This window comes from Octopus sinensis, linkage group LG17, assembly GCF_006345805.1.
Source record: "Octopus sinensis linkage group LG17, ASM634580v1, whole genome shotgun sequence".
Lineage (NCBI taxonomy): Eukaryota > Metazoa > Mollusca > Cephalopoda > Octopoda > Octopodidae > Octopus > Octopus sinensis.
The window spans coordinates 42,851,447-42,868,636 of NC_043013.1; the positions used below are offsets into that span (position 1 = coordinate 42,851,447).

The 17,190-nt window shown below is 36.6% G+C and overlaps 1 protein-coding gene across 1 annotated transcript in view; it reads right to left on the minus strand.

Moving 5' to 3' along the window:
- Positions 1-5,542: 5,542 nt before the first annotated feature.
- The window catches only part of LOC115220768 (scaffold attachment factor B2), a 62,537-nt gene continuing 50,889 nt past the window's right edge, over positions 5,543-17,190 (minus strand). Inside the window, exons 11-20 of the mRNA XM_036510522.1 lie at positions 16,918-17,067; positions 15,399-15,486; positions 14,524-14,655; positions 13,778-13,968; positions 12,699-12,862; positions 10,811-10,936; positions 9,241-9,351; positions 7,553-7,699; positions 6,777-6,916; positions 5,543-6,374 (exon numbers count right to left, since the gene is read on the minus strand). Coding sequence (XP_036366415.1) covers positions 6,085-6,374; positions 6,777-6,916; positions 7,553-7,699; positions 9,241-9,351; positions 10,811-10,936; positions 12,699-12,862; positions 13,778-13,968; positions 14,524-14,655; positions 15,399-15,486; positions 16,918-17,067 — 1,539 coding nt within the window. The 3' untranslated portion in view covers positions 5,543-6,084. The remainder of the gene's footprint in view (positions 6,375-6,776; positions 6,917-7,552; positions 7,700-9,240; positions 9,352-10,810; positions 10,937-12,698; positions 12,863-13,777; positions 13,969-14,523; positions 14,656-15,398; positions 15,487-16,917; positions 17,068-17,190) is intronic.

The window sequence follows — 17,190 nt, forward strand, 5'->3', positions numbered from 1 at the left end:
CAATACCAAGGGAGATGAGTGGAAGATATTCCATTCAGAAATGTAAATAAACCCATGTGGGTTTATAATTGGCAGTTATGGTACTTGTACCAAAAGATCGCCACTACTCTGATCGGTTGGTATTGGCACAATTTGTCTCTTACTCGGTCACGCCAGCTTGCCGTGTATAACTAGTCGGAGGCTCTAAATAGGATCACGGGCGACAGACTTTTTACTACCCTGTTTTAGCCTACAGCTCCTTATAAAAAAAAAACTCAGCTTTTCCTCGTTCCAAAGTTTTGGGTTCCAGACCTTTTAAGGTCTAACCACTGACCACAAAGACACAGCTAGTTCCAGCGACAGTACTGACTTGCCAACTTTGTCACAAGGAGATTTAACAGCATTGTGGTAACCTCTTTCTTCGTTGCCACCATCATGTCCTTAACGTTGTCAACATCATCTCTCTTCGAACACAGCTCAACAAGCAATTCACCCAGGTTTCAACAGTTCAGTTTGTAAATCATTTCACTACGGATCAACAGCGAATATACAACCTGCATGAACTCCTGTATCAAGTGACCCAGGCAGCAGCTTCACAGCCACGACTTCACGTACGACATGTACCTGTTACCGGATCAGCAACATGACCACGACTTCTTGATACGGTATTTCACCTACCGGATACAACTTACTACGAACTGGTATTATCATCTTTCTTGTGTCTATGAACTTCTCACTTCGATGGCAATAGACATTTTTCACTATCTTCTTCACTTAAATGTTCTTAACACACGCGCATACATCTATGCTTACACAAACACATACATTTCATTCTCATGACGGCCTGTCTATTATTCTGTATACATGACGCACACACATATTAACATCCATAAATGTTCTCTTAATCATTCTTCGCGGTTGTGTTTCTTTTCCACCTGGCATTTATTTGTTCTATCCAATTTCTCTTTATTGTAACGGTTTGTGTGATGTGGTACGAAAGAGCCATTCTCGTCACCCCGTATCGCACAGCTCTTACACAATCCTTAATTCTCTACATCAATTAGTTTCATCCCCTATATGCATTCCTACACACACACACAACATTCCACTCACAAGGCTTTGGTCAACCCGAGGTTATAGTAGAAGACATTTGCCCAAGGTGCCACGGAGTGGGACTGAACCAGGAACCATGTGATCGAAAAACAAACTTCTTTATTTCATTGGACAACAGCAAAAATGAAATGAATGATGAGCAAAATAATGATATTGGTGAGAGAAACAGACGATGCCTGCCGATCGATGCTTCCCAAGAACATTGTTCTTTTTTTTCTCTTTTATAAAACCAATTGAGGTTATAAACCTCTTACTATACAGAAGGTCCTTTCAAATGAGGCACTAAGCCTCTTACATTTTTCACAAATGGCCTCCACGTCCTTACAAAAGCCATGTCTGTTCCTACTTAAAGAATTTTTTCAGTTTTCAAACCCACACTGATATAGTTTTGCATACTTTCGACGAAAATTGCATTTATTTTTTCGAAACATTAATAATAAAGAAGTTACAAGCATTTAAATTGCGTAAATTTTAGCCAAACTATTAAGTCCGGTGTTTTCACAAGCATAAGTAGAAACCGTTTGTTGCCATGGCAACTCCAGTGTAGCGTTGTTTACCTTCGGAACTGTATACAAAGTTTTGAAAATGATAACATACAGGGAACCGTCAAAATTGAATGAAAGGCGAGGTTTTGAAACTAAAAACATTACGGAACCTTAAATGTTATATAGTGAATAAAAAAAATTCCAGGTTTTTTTTTTTTTTTAAGATAAATCAAAACAACAACAAGTTTCCATAGTAGCAAGCAAAGCTGTCACCACCACAAGTTTCGGCGAACGATTTCACGTTCTTTCAAGAAAAACAATTTTCAATGATTTAAAACTCTCATATTTCAGAAATTGTTGGGTATAATTTTCGACACAGAACGGTGAACCACAGCTCTGAGGTTATTAACTTTAAATTAGGATCTATACGCAACAATGTACGTGCCCTTTAAAACGATGGTGTGGTAGCCACCGTTCTATGGTTGACTCGTATCTTTGCGGGTATACGTGACGCAAAAAGTACGAAAATTCAGACAAACTGTTGGAGTTTATCGAATAATTTATAATTTTCGTTTAAGAAACTCTGGAGAAGAATTCCGACTGGATCTGGTCAAGGAAATTAAAATGGCTACCGTTTAAAAGCAATATTTTCGTATTTTAATACTAAGGGAAGTAACTCACGATCAGTCTATGTGGTAGCATTCACGTTTCACCGTTGCCATGATAAAACGTTAATTCTTTACTTAAGTTGTAGATTTGAAGGCTGAAGACAACAGAGAACAGTTCCAACAAGATGGAATTTCTCATCGGTTAGTCTCTGCTATCTAAGTGGCTAAAAAGAATCAGTAGAAGGGCACCCAGGTGTTATGACGTAGATGCAACCAAGCCTTCTTAAGGTTAAGAAGGGGTTTCTTCTCAGAAGACCTACTGTTTAGCTTTCTTGAGAGTTTCATAGCACGAATATTATAATTTATTCGATAAACTTCTAGTGCATCTCAAACTTGCGTTTTTGAATTTCTGATTTGTTTACATGAACATTTAAAATATATCTCCCGGTTTGTTTTTTGCTTTTCCACAAAAAATTAACATTGAGGATTTTGGGGTTTTTTTGTTGTTTTCGTATTTGACCGTTCGTTTCACATGGCTTTATTCATTAAAACTCATTACAGCTTCTCACAACATTCGTAATTGCTAACGTACAGCTATCACATCAAGGAAGAGAATGCGCATCTTCCAAATCCTGTTTTCTGATTGGCTAAAAATTATCAAACTTAACATACTCTCTTTTTACTCTTTTACTTGTTTCAGTCATTTGACTGCAGCCATGCTGGAGCACCGCCTTCAGTCGAGCAAATAGACCCCAGGACTTATTCTTTGGAAGCCTAGTACTTATTCTATCGGTCTCTTTTGCCGAACCGCTAAGTTATGAGGACGTAAACATACCACCATCGGTTGTCAAGCGATGTTGGAAGGACAAACACAGACACATACACACACATATATATACGACGGGCTTCTTTCAGTTTCTGCCTACTAAATCCACTCACAAGGCTTTGGTTGGCCCGAGGCTATAGTAGAAGATACTTGCCCAAGGTGTGACACTGTGGGAATGAACCCAGAACCATGTGGTTGGTAAGCAAGCTACTTACCACACAGCCACTCCTGCGCCTATAACATTTTACTAAACTTTTTTCTGATTTAAATGAATCCGTAAATTAGATCCAGCAAGTATACAAAATTTTGAAAATTTTCACTTAATTTCAATTAAAAAATTTCCAAATCTGTGACAGTAATTGAAAAGATACTAACCCCAGACCGACCAATGCCTTAAAACTGTGGAAGCCTTTCAGATATCTATATCAGTGTGTGTGTGTGTGTTTCTCAACCACTGCTAAACAATCATTTATCATTTGTTTGCACCTCTGTAACTTATTGGTTTAGCAAGAATCACGATATAACAAGTCCTAGAATTTTAAAAAATAAGTACTAGGGGTTGATTTGTTTGACTGGGCTGGCCAACCTGAGGTCTGCTTCATACTTTCTTGAAATGGGTTTATTTAAACAAACATTTTTTTTAATTTATCAAAAATTAAAGATTGTAATGAAAAGTAAAAAAGAAAGATATTACTGTTTTTGCAACGATAATATTTCATGTTGAATCAACGATCATTCATTCATTATTGTAATAATAGCATGAGAAAGCAAAATGCTTTCAATTCAGTATACAAGTGGTCCTCAAAAAATTTCTGATTAAAGTGGCCCACTATGCAATTTGAGTTGGCCAGGACTGGACTAAACCCTTCAAGGTTGAAACAAGCAAAAAACACAAGTTAAAAGTAGCACTTTTTGAAAATAGCTATTTTTAAACACAGTGTAGTATGTATACATGAAGCATTTGAAGAGAAATACACATGGAAATAAATAATACATCTGCTTCAAGAGTAAAGAACATATCCAAACTTGTTTACAGTTAGAGCACGCCATTTCTTTGTATAGCTAATGCAGGACTTCAATCCATAATGGACTCCTCTAAGTCAGTAGCATCATTAAAGTCAGCTACAAACAATTGCATTCACCTCTAGTTATGAAATTACTATACTCATCTTGTACTCAGAGTATGCTCTGGCAACCTGTCACCAACAGCTTTATCTTCCTTCCAGCTACTCTCACCTACCCTTGCAATAATGTGAGGTAGCCATTTATCTCATCTGTAGCAAGACAACTATGCTTGTCCCTCTATCACACCTTTGCCTTCAACACCTGACATAAAGCCAATTCCCTTCTCTCAAGTACACTCCTATTCAGTGGAGATCTTTTTTCCTTCCTTTACTTCATCTTTGCAAGTTATTTAGTGACATCAGAAGAGCCAGTTTCAGGAAAAAGGCACCAGTACACTCCATGAACTGGTTGGCATTAGGAAGGGCATCCAGCCACCCAAACCATGCCAAAAAACAACATTGGGGCCAGACATTATTGCAGCTCGTCAGATCCTTTCAAACCATCCAACCCATGATGCGTGTCTGAACTGATTTGTTCCCTCCAGACTGGACTGTATCTGTTGAATGTTGGCAGCATTAATATCCTGCACAATGTGATTTTTGGTAGTTAGGAGAGCACATTCAAAGAGTCGGGCTTAATTTCTATAATTTCGCAAGGAGCTAGGATAAATATTTAATAGTATTTATTGTAGTATTGATGATTGTATTACAAACTTTTTGTTTGTATTTTCACAATTACGTTCTCAAGTTCATTAGTGGCTGATCATTGTTCCTTACTGAAGGAAAAGTTTTGCAAATTGGGATACTGACACACAGTTGTTACAAGCAGCACTCAGACATGTAGGAAGATTAAAGTTTTTACTCTTATCTTTAAATATAAGTTTCTCTGAGACATCCTCTCCACCTGTCAGCTGATGTACTACCTGAGATGATTGTCAGAATTCACCTGAAATCACTAGAGAACAACTTTACTTATGATGTGAGTGTTAACTCTGGGAACTTATAAGGTATGATTGAAAGCCTCATGCAAGTCTGAGACATTATGAACTCCTATATTTTCAGTTGGACCTCCTTCTTCAAATCCTCTGCCAATAATTGCACACAAAAATGTCATTGTGTGCAAGGTTCTGTGGCAGCACATAGCAAAAAAGCCAGGTCGTGATACCTATGAGCAAGGCTACAGCAATTCTGGACGAGGCCATCACAGAAGGAATTTGTTTGAATGAATGAACTTTTTGTGAAAATTAAGTTGATAAAAAGTCATCAAAATCAGACTGATACAAAAATAAACATTTTGACTGTTCCACCTGAAACTTCAAGGAAAACAAACAGGGACATGTTAAGATAGAAAGAGAGAGAGAAAGAGGAAAGTTGAGTAATATAGAGCAAAACCAGAGAACATAAAGAAAAAATATAGAATAAAGGAAAGTCATGAGGAATACATAGTGAATAAATATAACACTTTGCGAGTGGTTTACAGTGAATAAAATTTATTTCTCCATATATTACATTCTATGTGGTCTCACTTCTTTATTACATTCTGTGATTGCTCTTCCCCTCTTTAGTAAATACAGCCAATCTGGGCTCCACCCCCTCCTCTTTTATTAAAATATATCAACTGTGGGAACTGTATGTGTGTCAATAATAACTAATAAAATATAGCAACAAATATGAAGGAAATAAATATATTAAGACAGTAATGTTAGAGGGAGTAGAGTGAAGATAGGGAGACGGCAGTATGTATGTGTGTGTGTGTGGCTGTGCGCGTGAAAGTATAGAAGGAGAAAAATATGATTGAATGTCCAAGAACCAAACACTAAGTGACAAATGGAATGCAGGATGTGGAAGATATACAGTTGTAGGGCAGGATTTTATTATCTATCAGATTCCATCTGCCACTCCAAAATCAAATACCTCAACATGACTCTCATACCTTAATCCTCAGTTCGGGTTTCACATAGACCCCATAATGTTGTAAACGTCAAAGCTAAGCTCTTGCATACATCCACTCATATACCACCACCACTACCACCCTCGTGTGTAACCATCATGATCCCACTACGTGACTGAGAATTGCCAAACATGTTACTAGGTCCCAAGTTCTGCCCCACCCCACCACTGTTACCAGGTCTACTATTGTCAACAAATGCCCCACTGGCATCACGCCCCGTTTTGTCCATGGGGTTACCAAACCATTGTTCATTCGGTTGGTCCATGTCTCCATGCATGTGAGACCAGTTGTCCATTTTCCTATCTACACTGCCAGAACCCCAAGGAGGTCTCTGGTCAGGTCCACCACCTAGAAGGAATAAGACAGAGAAAACATTAGTTAATGACACACAAATATGAAAAATAAAGAGTTAAAAGAATTGTATAAGAGAAGGAATAAAAAAGGAGAATGTTGATTAATATCAAGATTGATGGATACACGGAAGAATAGGGTTTAACCCTTTAGCATTCAGATTATTCAGTCAAAAGTAATGTTTCTTTATTTATAATGACATTGTAGAGTAGGTGTGAGAACCTAGATCTGGATGAACATAAAACAGGTAGAATATTTGGGCCCAATGTAGCCAATTTCAATGCTTAAGTGTTAAAAGAAAAAAACAGAGAAGGACAGCTACCAAAAAGTGGAGGATGGGGGTGAGATTTTATTCAAGTGAGAGGGAAAGTGAAATGATTAAAACAAGTGTAAGCTTACCAAAAGAATTTCTCACCCTTCCCAATCTATCATGAGCTGATATATTTCGTCGGTCGTGATCACGTCCTCGATCAGGACCAACATATCTCCTATCAGGATCCCCACTTGGTCCCATATCTCTTCTTAACTCAAAAGGCATCCTATAAAGAGAGATAAATGAGATACAAAATTAGAAAATTATTTCCTAATTGCTTAGAACCGTTGTAAAGGGACAATGTATAGAAGCTGGGCAAATAATAGATATTCACCTTTAAGATGGAACCAACTCAGAGTATATAGTGGACAACAATGTCGTGATACTGGACAAAATTTAGGCACAGGTGTAGCTGTGTGGTTAAGGACCTCACTCTGCAACCATGTGGTTTCTGGTTCAGTTTTACTGTGTGGAAACTTGGCCAAGTGAATTCAATAGACAAACTATGTGGAAGCCCATCACAAACACACATACATACGTGCGCATCTGTGTTTATGTTTGTTCCCTCCTACTGCTTGACAGTACTTATTTATTTGTTTATGTCCCTATAACTTAGCAGTTCCGCAAAAGACATAGACAGAACACGTGCCAGAGACAATTTATATAGCTGAAACCTTCAAGCTGCAGTTTATTGACTGAACTGAAACATGTGAGAAAAAAAACAGCAGCAGGTGTGGGGAAGGAGTAAAAAGATATATAAGAATGCATACACTACATTCAGAAGCCAGCGATTGAGAAAGGCAAAAGAAACTTTAATTCAGAAATCAATGACAAAATACTGTCTCTACCACTGGCAACTTACCGCGATTCATTCTGGAAAGGAAGTTCAAATCTAGAGGGGTTACCAGAACTACTCATCCTGGACCGTTTACGTTCATCCCAGAGGTCATCATCACGTAGGCTACTTCGATCATGGGGTCTTTTTGAAGGATGTCTCATATCATCAAACCTGATATTAAAAAAGAAAAAAGAAAAATAACAGTAAAATCAAGTAATTTGCAGCTGTACTGAATGACATGCAGCTGAAAGATATGATAAAATAGTAAACAACCTTAACTTTCAACAATTAACAACCAGGACACCAGTTGAGCTAACACACCATGCAGTCATTAAACATACTAGAAACGGCAATCAAAACATCCTCAAATCATCCCCAGCTGTCTTGGAAGAAAAACAAAATGTTGGATGTACTGGATAATGTAGTCCAACATTATACCCAGAAGAAAACAAAGATCAGAAAGGAAAAAGAAAAAAAGTAGAATGATCATAGCTGGAACACCCTTAATTATAGGTCTGCTCCTTCTGGGCTGACTTAGGGCTAAACAAACCCATCACCAGTGATTTAATATCCATGTAACAAAAACAAAGCAGTAAACAGCCCCACCAAAAAATTACAGATTACATACCAAAGTAGATAATGGGATTAATTCCTTGCTACTAAGTAGCTAAATACCATCACAGTAAATAATTTCATGTCAATATATAACAATGCTTTGTAGAACTACTATTGCCATTTATTGTGACAATGATGTAAAGAATTCCTTCCAGCCATAACCAGTGGAATGTGATGATTTAGTTGTTATTGCTAGCAGATCAAGTGACAATACCAAATACATGTTACCTCAAAGTGTTCTATTGTTGTTTTTTATCAGTGTGCCTGTGCCATGCATGAAATATCCATGCTGGTGCCACATAAAAAGGACTCAGCACATTCTGTCAAGTGGTTGATGTTAGGAAGGACATGCAGCCATAGAAACCATGCCAAAACAGACAACTGGAGCCCAGTGTAGCTATCCAGCTGGCCAGTTCCTGTCAAACTATCCAATCCATGCCACCGCGGGAAATTGACGTTAAGTGATGATGATGAGTGGTTGTATTTTGGATGTTGGATAATTCAGCTAGGGGTGGTGTTAGCACCACTGATGCATTGTCTTGCTTCCTCCATTATGAGATCAACACATCAACATTACCATATCTTTCCATGCATATCTTATCATTTTACACATATGAATCTCATTTGAGGTTATTTTCCACTATTACAAAAAATCCTACCTCCTAATTGCCAATCTAACAAACAAAACAAACATGAAATTATCCAAGGGAAATAAAATATAATTCAGTAAAAAAAAACACCAAAATAACAGCAATAAGTTTGTCATAAGTATTTAGAAACTTTGGGGGAATGTGAAATAATTCATTTTCATATGTAGAGCTTGAAGAACATGAAGCTACAAATAATAACATGTAAATATTGGCTTAAAAACGCTTACATATAGAAAAAGTCAAAGGCTGCCGGTGGAACAATGGTAGAATGTCTGTTAGATTTACAGAAGATGTAGGTACATGCTCGAGGACAGTCTTTTGGATTTTTCTATCCAAAAGGGGTTCCTAACCCAATATTTACATGCTGTTATTCATGGCTTTATCTACTTTTAAGTTCTACAGATAAAAATGAATCATTAAGTTTACAGCATAGCCTGTCTCACTTACCGCAACATGTCAGCAGACTGCATCTCTACGTCGCGCCTTTCCATTTCAAAAAGTTCTTTTTCCATCCTGTATCTTAATAATTTCTCTTTCTCCAGCTTCATTCTCTCTAACCTGAAAAATGTGAAAGAACATAAAGATAGTGTTAAGAATACAAACAGAAAAAAAAAAAGACAATTTCTGCCGACACACACCAACCTGTATGTACCCTAATACATGTTCCTCTGCAAGAATACCCAAGACACATTCTTTTGAATCTAGAGGGAATCATATGTTTTTGTCGAAATGTCACTTTACAAACCTCAAATATTAGGAATGTCAGATGACATTGATGAATCTACATAAACTATAAAGGTAAGCAGAATAAAGAAAAGCCTCTTGATATAGAATACAAACATATTTCATTCCTTGGAAAAGAGAAGCAAGTGGACGAAATAATAGAACATCAGTCTGCTAAACAACTGACCAACATCGCTGTGGGATGGACAAAGACATTTAAGTCTTAAGTTAACATTCACATAACACCAAATAGGAACCATGCAGAGGTATCATATAACACCTTATCATTTCAAAACACAAACTACAAAGATAATATAGCCGTATAGATAGCCATAAAAAGTAGAATGGTCACAGTCTCTGATCATAGGTCTGCATCAAAACTAATCAACAACACATTTTACTAAAAGAATCAAGAAACTATGTCTGACAATCATTTCTTTAATGTTCATTGCTGCTAAGTTCAATTCGTCCTTGAGTTTTGAAAAGGTATTGAGAAAAAGGGCTCAAAATAGGTCATCTTCTCTTTATCTTGAAACGAAGTTAAAAATTTACAATGATGTCTAGCCAAACCTCTGAATTATCAGATATTAAAAATAAAAATATGAAGAAACTGCTAAAACAATTCAACCAAAGAATATAAACAGTAAAAATTTATCACTGAATACATCTTACAAATTCTGATATTCAATTTTCTTCTCATATACACTGAATATTTTCCTTCTTTTACCATTTAAAAAAAATATCTTTGCCCTACTTTGTGAAAATTTCCAAATTTCTCACACCATTTAAAAGATCTTTAAAATGTTTTTTATAGCTCAAAAAGGAAGCGCAGCACACAATGTGTTTATGCAGGGTGTCCACAACTGATTAGAAGAAGGGAAGAAGCTATCCTTAGATTAGGGACCTAACTTGAAAGCTTGAAAATGAGCATACTCTGCCAAAGGAACCCAAAGACTAGATGTGATCTTAAACTAGACAACATAATTCTACCACCAAAAACAGGGATGCCCCCTGCCCTCAGACAGCTTTTAACATAGTGTTCATCTATCAAAGCATTGGTCAACCTAAGACTATGTCAGAAAACACCTGTCCAATATGATGCACAATGACACTGAATTTGATATGATGTAGACGTGAAGTAAACTTCTTACCCACACAGTTAAGCTGTCCTGTCTTAAGCAGTTTAAATGTGAATGCACTTTTAACAAACCTAATCTTCTCTCTAACTTTGTTCAATCTTATGACCTCCTCCTCCAGTTTCTGTAACAGTATCAACATAATCTGTCTCACTTACCGCAACATCTCAGCAGAACGCATTTCTACATTACGTCTTTCTATTTCAAGAAGTTCTTTTTCCATTCTGTATCTTAATAGCTTCTCTTTTTCCAGTTTCATTTTTTCCAATTTCATTTTCTCTAACCTGAAAAGAGTGAAAGACTATAAAGATAACGTTTTAAAAGAATTTTAAACAGAAAAAAAAAGTGAGAACCCCTGCCTAATCACACCAACTTGTACACACATGTTACTCTGCAATAATACCAGAGTGACATTCCTTCGAACCTAAGAGAAATTATGTATTTGTCGAAATGTCACTTTACGAAACTTAAATGTTAGGAATGTCAGATGATATTGAGAAATCTACACAAGAACTATAAAGGTAATCCTGTTGATATAGAATATAAACACATTTCATCCCAGGGGAGAGAGAAGTGAGCAGGGTGGACAAAATAACAGAATAACAATCTGCTAAACAATGGACCAACATCACTATGGAATGGATAAAGACACTTAACCCTTTGGCACAAAGATTTCCCTATCAAATGTAATGCATAAGCATTGTTTGTGAAATGATCTTGGATTATCTCAGAGATTTGACACTTCAACAACGTGATTGTATATTTTTAGATTAACATTAAATGTTAGGATTGTTAGATGATGTTGAGGAATCTACACACAAACTATAAAGACAGGCAGAATAAAAGCCTCTTCACATATAATATAAACACAATTTGGACAAAGATACTAAAGTCTTACATAAACATTCACCCACAACTTAATAAGTACCATGTGAAGGTATCATATAACATCCTATCATTTTAAAACACAAAATACATAGACAATATAGTACTATAGATACCCAAATATAAAAAAAAAGGAACAGATAAACTTATAATGTCCTTGATCATAGACCTGTAAGATAAATAAACAATAAAACAAAGAAAAGTTCACAAGAATTGAGGAAATGTTTGTCTGACAATCATTTCCTTAACTTTCATTGCTGCTAAGTTCAATTCTTCTTTGGGTTTTGAAAGGGTATCGAGGAAAACTACTCTAAATATATCGTCCTCTCTTTATCCTGAAACAAGAGTCAAAAATTTACAATGGTGTCCAACCAATCCACTGATTATAAAATCTTAACCCTTTTGAAACACATGATGTTTTGGTATGTGTAGACAAAAGGACCCAACATTTTTTTTTATATTGAGATACATCTACTGGAAGACAATCTCTGATTAGCTATTACATTTCAAAACCAACCATTCACAACGTTTCTTCCATCAGACTGATGGACTGGCCTCAAACTCCTTACAGCTTGTATCATTCAGGTTGATCAATCAGCCTGGGTGTCCCAAGAGGGTAAAAATGATATCAGGAGATTGCTAAAACAATCTGAAGAAAGAATATAGATAGTAAATATATCATCCAATACATCTTACATATCCTAATCTTTACTTTCCTTCCCATATATACTGAATATCTTCTTTCATTATTCATTTAAAATAACTTACTCTCAACTTTTGTAACAACTTCCTAATTCCTCATAAGTCACAACTACTATCTACAAAAACATCTAAAACAACAGTACTTAAGTCTTTAAGGCATAGCAGTATTTAAAGTGCTTTCTCAGAGTCTCCAAGACCAATTTGAAGAAGGGCAGAAGTTATCCTTAGATTAGAGACCAGGCCTGAAAGTTTGAAAAAGTGTGTAATGTGGTAAAGGCACCCAAGGACCAGATGTAGTCTTAAACAAGACAACAAAATAATTCTACCACCAAAAATAGGATTGGGCCTTGAGACAGCTTTTAACATTTGGTATCATGGCGGTGTGAAGTAAACTTCTTTCTCACAAAATCACAACATTCTGTCTAAAACAGTTTAAATGTGAATGCACTTTTCACAAACCTTATCTGCTCTCTGACTTTGCCCAATCTTTTCACCTCCTCCTTCTGTTCTCGTTCTACATTCTGTTGAAGCATCCGAGCCATATCAAGTTTTTTCAACCGACGCCTCTCCTGTTCCCTACGATTCCTTTGTCTCTGACGTAAACGCTGTCGCTCTCTTTCCTTCTGTCAAGAAATTTGGTGGGGTTTTGTTTTTATTTTCAAGAATGGAATATGAAAAGAGAATAATTATTACAAAGCAAAGAATAAAACAAACATAAAATAAACAAAGAAACCCACACAAAACTAAATAACCGTACCAAATAAGACTACTGATATAATACATAGATGGACATAACAAATTGCAAATCTAAATACCACAATAATTTAATACAGACACATCATAGATTTTTGCTATTCTGAATAAAACACAAAAACATCATAATACTCCTGTACCCAGATATAGAAACAAATCTTTTGTTTTACATAATTTTTCCATGCTACACTAGGAGATACATTTCTCTCTTCTAGCTAACCATTCAACCTTGAAGTAAAAGTGGAATAAATTTTATCAGTTAAGCAAAGTTGAGTAAGTAGAATTATATAATTTACTACAGTAAATAGGACAAAACATAACAGCTGCAGAAAGATTTGAAATTCTAATCATGTTCCCAGTAGCCCAGCGCTTCTATTCTAATGAAATAATTGACCTACTTCCACCTAAACTGATTGGAAATTTCTTTACATATTCTATACTGCAACAGCCACCACAATTACTATCACAACTATTGTGACTATTGCAGAGTCACATCTGAATCTATCTGCATAATTTAAACAATTTCTTTAGGTTACATCTCAGGCGTGCTACACACTAAGACCTTCACTGGAAGACAATGCATTTCAAAGCTAACACACCAGTTTTAAGGCAGGGGAGCTCTATCTCAAGATTTCAAGATGATATCAGGGATGATAAACCCTTTAAATTTAGGGTCAAATAAGTGGTATCAGCCACTCTAGTTTCAAGGCAAAATTATTTATCTAATTCTACTTCAACTACACACTTTAGCCACATTAAAAACACATACATAAAATTGTACTTACTTTTATTTGATCAAATGATAAAATATCTTTCTTGGAAGCAGGGTCACCAGGCCCTCGTGGTTTAGGCTTTGTTGTACTGAGAGCTTTCTCCTTGGCTCCTGCTGCTGCCGCAGGCTCTGCACTTTTCTCAGAGCCTTCTTTTGCAGCTGGTTCAGCTGTACTCTTACTTGGTGTAGTTGCATGAGATTTATCTGAAACAGTGAATCATTTATCACCATCATTTAATGTCCATATTCTTCCTGTAGCCAATTCTCACCTATTTTCAAGCAAGGTGATATTTCCCATGACAACACAAATTTTTCACAGATGACTTAAAACCAACAAATTAATCTGTCCAATGGCAATGCTTCTTTACAACCATCTTATGACACCAAGACAATGGTATAACATACATAATAGGCTTATTTCAATTTCCATCTACCAAATCCACTCACAAGGCTTAGGGCATCTCAGGGCTAAAGCAGAAGACACTAGCCCAAGGTACCACACATAACTACAAAACCACACTGGCACTGAAGATCCACCAGTAAATGTATTTCTATAAATCTTGCCAGTCGAACCCAGCACAAATCAGGAAATTATTCCAGTACCATATTCTCTTCAGAACAAGCTACTCTTGTACAAAGACAAAACACACACACACGTGACCTTTAGTAAGACTGACCCAAGCTTTTGCACAAGGACAAAACACACACACACACACACACACACACACACACACACGCGCGACCGTTAGTAAGACTGACCTGAGCTTTTGTGACGACTTCTGCTGCTCCTGCTCGTATGTCTTTTGTCATCTCTTCTGCTGGACGTTCTCCTGCTTTTATCATCTTTCTTTGATTCTCTCTTCTCAACTTTCTTATCACCATCTTTTTTTTCTGCAAACAGCACAAACACACATAGAGACACTATCACAATCTGGAGACTTCAAGGCAATACAGAGTTGCCTATAAGTGTCAACTAATCATTATCATCATAGTTTTTAATGTCCACTTTTCCATGATTGCATGGAGAACAGGAAATTAGTTGAGGCAGATTTTGCTATGGACAGATGCACTTCCTGCTATGAACCCTCATCTGGTTCCAAGTACAGTAATATGCTCTAATGACCAGGCATGTTTTCATGGAAGATTGGAAACACAGCAAACTGTTTACATCATAGCAACAATTCTTTACAGCTATCACAAAAAGTCAAGGCAAGGAGACAGCAACATACACACCCAAACACACGGATATGTTTATATATGTACTATATGTACAACAGACTTCTTTCAGTTTTTGCCTACCAAATCCATTCATGGGGCTTAGGTCAGCCTGGAACTATAGTAGGAAACACTCGCCTAAGGTACCACACAGTGGGACTGAAGCTAAAGCCGTGTGGTTAGGAAGCAAACTTCTTACCACACAGTCACACCTGATATTTATGATTCTTTGAATACTATTAATACTGTTAAGTAATTGTGAAATGCCAATGGTTTTATTAAACTAATTACTTGGTTAGTAACATGAAACACTAAGTCCAGCTAACTTCAATGCAAATGACCTATAGAGTCTCTGCATTGGAATTCTAGAGCCAAATTCTGTTTAGAGTACAAATATGAAACACTGGAAGAAGTCATACCATCTTTCTTCACTTCAGGCTTTTCTACTTTCTTTTCTCCTGTTTTGGTTTCTGGTGCTTTAGCCTGAGTTGTAGGTTCTCTTTTAGCCTAAAAAAAAAAAAAACAGGAAATATTACTTATGACACCTCATCTCTAAACCCTTATTAACGATGTATTTGTACTGCCTTCAAACACATACATACATTCAACAGTTTATCATCACACATCTCTCTACCAATAGATTATTACTGATATCATTGCACGTTATACATTCACACACACATCATAACTATGACCATCATCAGTCTAGCAGTTAAGATATTCAGGTTGGAGAAGAAAGCAGTGAAACTTCTTTACATCATACATAGCAGGGATAATACAATCCATAAGCTTAAATGGGAGTTCAAGGGCTTGAGATAGCAGCTCACAAAGGCAAGAGGGGAGGAAAGGAGACCTCTCAATAAAAGTTCATGGCCCTTACAGCTGAATAGCAAAGGAGACAATGGACTAGGAAGCAAGCTAATTTTCAAGCAAACACATATGGGTTTACAAAATAGTTGCTGGGGCAAGGGTCAAATCACTTGCTCCAGAGGCACAATCGAGTCATATGAGAGTTACTTTAAGAAGTGAGTTCAGGGACCATGACATAAGCCACTTAAAGCCCTTGAGCAATCCATCTTCACCAGCTCTGGAATTTGACAACAAAGGACCAAGTTAGAAAGAGGTTTAGGAAATGGTTAAGAAGGTAAAGGGCAGGTTAAGCCCCAGAAGATGATCAATACCTTCCAAAGAATTCAGTGAAGCCCTGAAGGTAATATGGAAGAAGATTGGGGTTGCTCATCAGTGGTAGTGTGAAGAAGGGGTGTTGAAAGGACGTTATTCTTCTGCACTGTTGCTAGCCACCTGACAAATTACCTCCAATGGAACTTCTATGCTGATACTTCAGTTCTGAAAGGACATCAGGGTGTCTAGAGCATTCCAGTATGGTTAATCAGTTGATCAGAGAAACCTTCAACAAGAGAACTGGTACTATTGTGGCTGGACCTTACAAATGGCTTTTTAAACAGAACACAAATTAAAAGACATCATTCTGAATTACTGCCACAACAGCTTTAGTGTCAGTCAGCTTTACAATATCAGAGTGGCACAAACCCAACAAGTGTACTGTAACTAAAAAAACATTTCAGTGATCCTTAACACACATGCTATGAAAATACTAAGCTGGTTGATGTGTACAGGACTGCTCACCAACACTGGTGTCTAATAGGTTCCCATTAAGGACATACTGACTATCCAGGAGGATCTTGAAGGGCTTTGATGAACTGATGACCTGGGTTTGCACCTCCAAGAGTTGAACAACACATATTTTTCTCAATAACTGACCATAATTGATGATCTCAACCTTACTCTAAAGATAACCGATATCTATTTCAAATGCTGAGCATGTTTCTAACAGCTGACAATGAAATGCTGATAACATTTAATTCAGTAGCTGATAAATGGGTCTGTAAACAAAATAATGAACTTTGGATAACTCACCCTTTCAACTGATATCATACGGCCATGCAGTTCAGTCTGATTAAAATGTTGAATACATTTAGAAGCTTCATGTGAAGAAGACATAGTTACAAAACCATAACATCGAGCACCAGGGCTTCGTGCATTTGTCACTACTTTGGCACCAACAACCTGATGTAGACAAAAACAAAAACTAAATTAAATTTTAAACACAAAAATTTACATAGGTAATTATTCAGCCCAATACTCATCAATATTACCAATACTAATAAATTATTTCTGAAAATAGGTGCA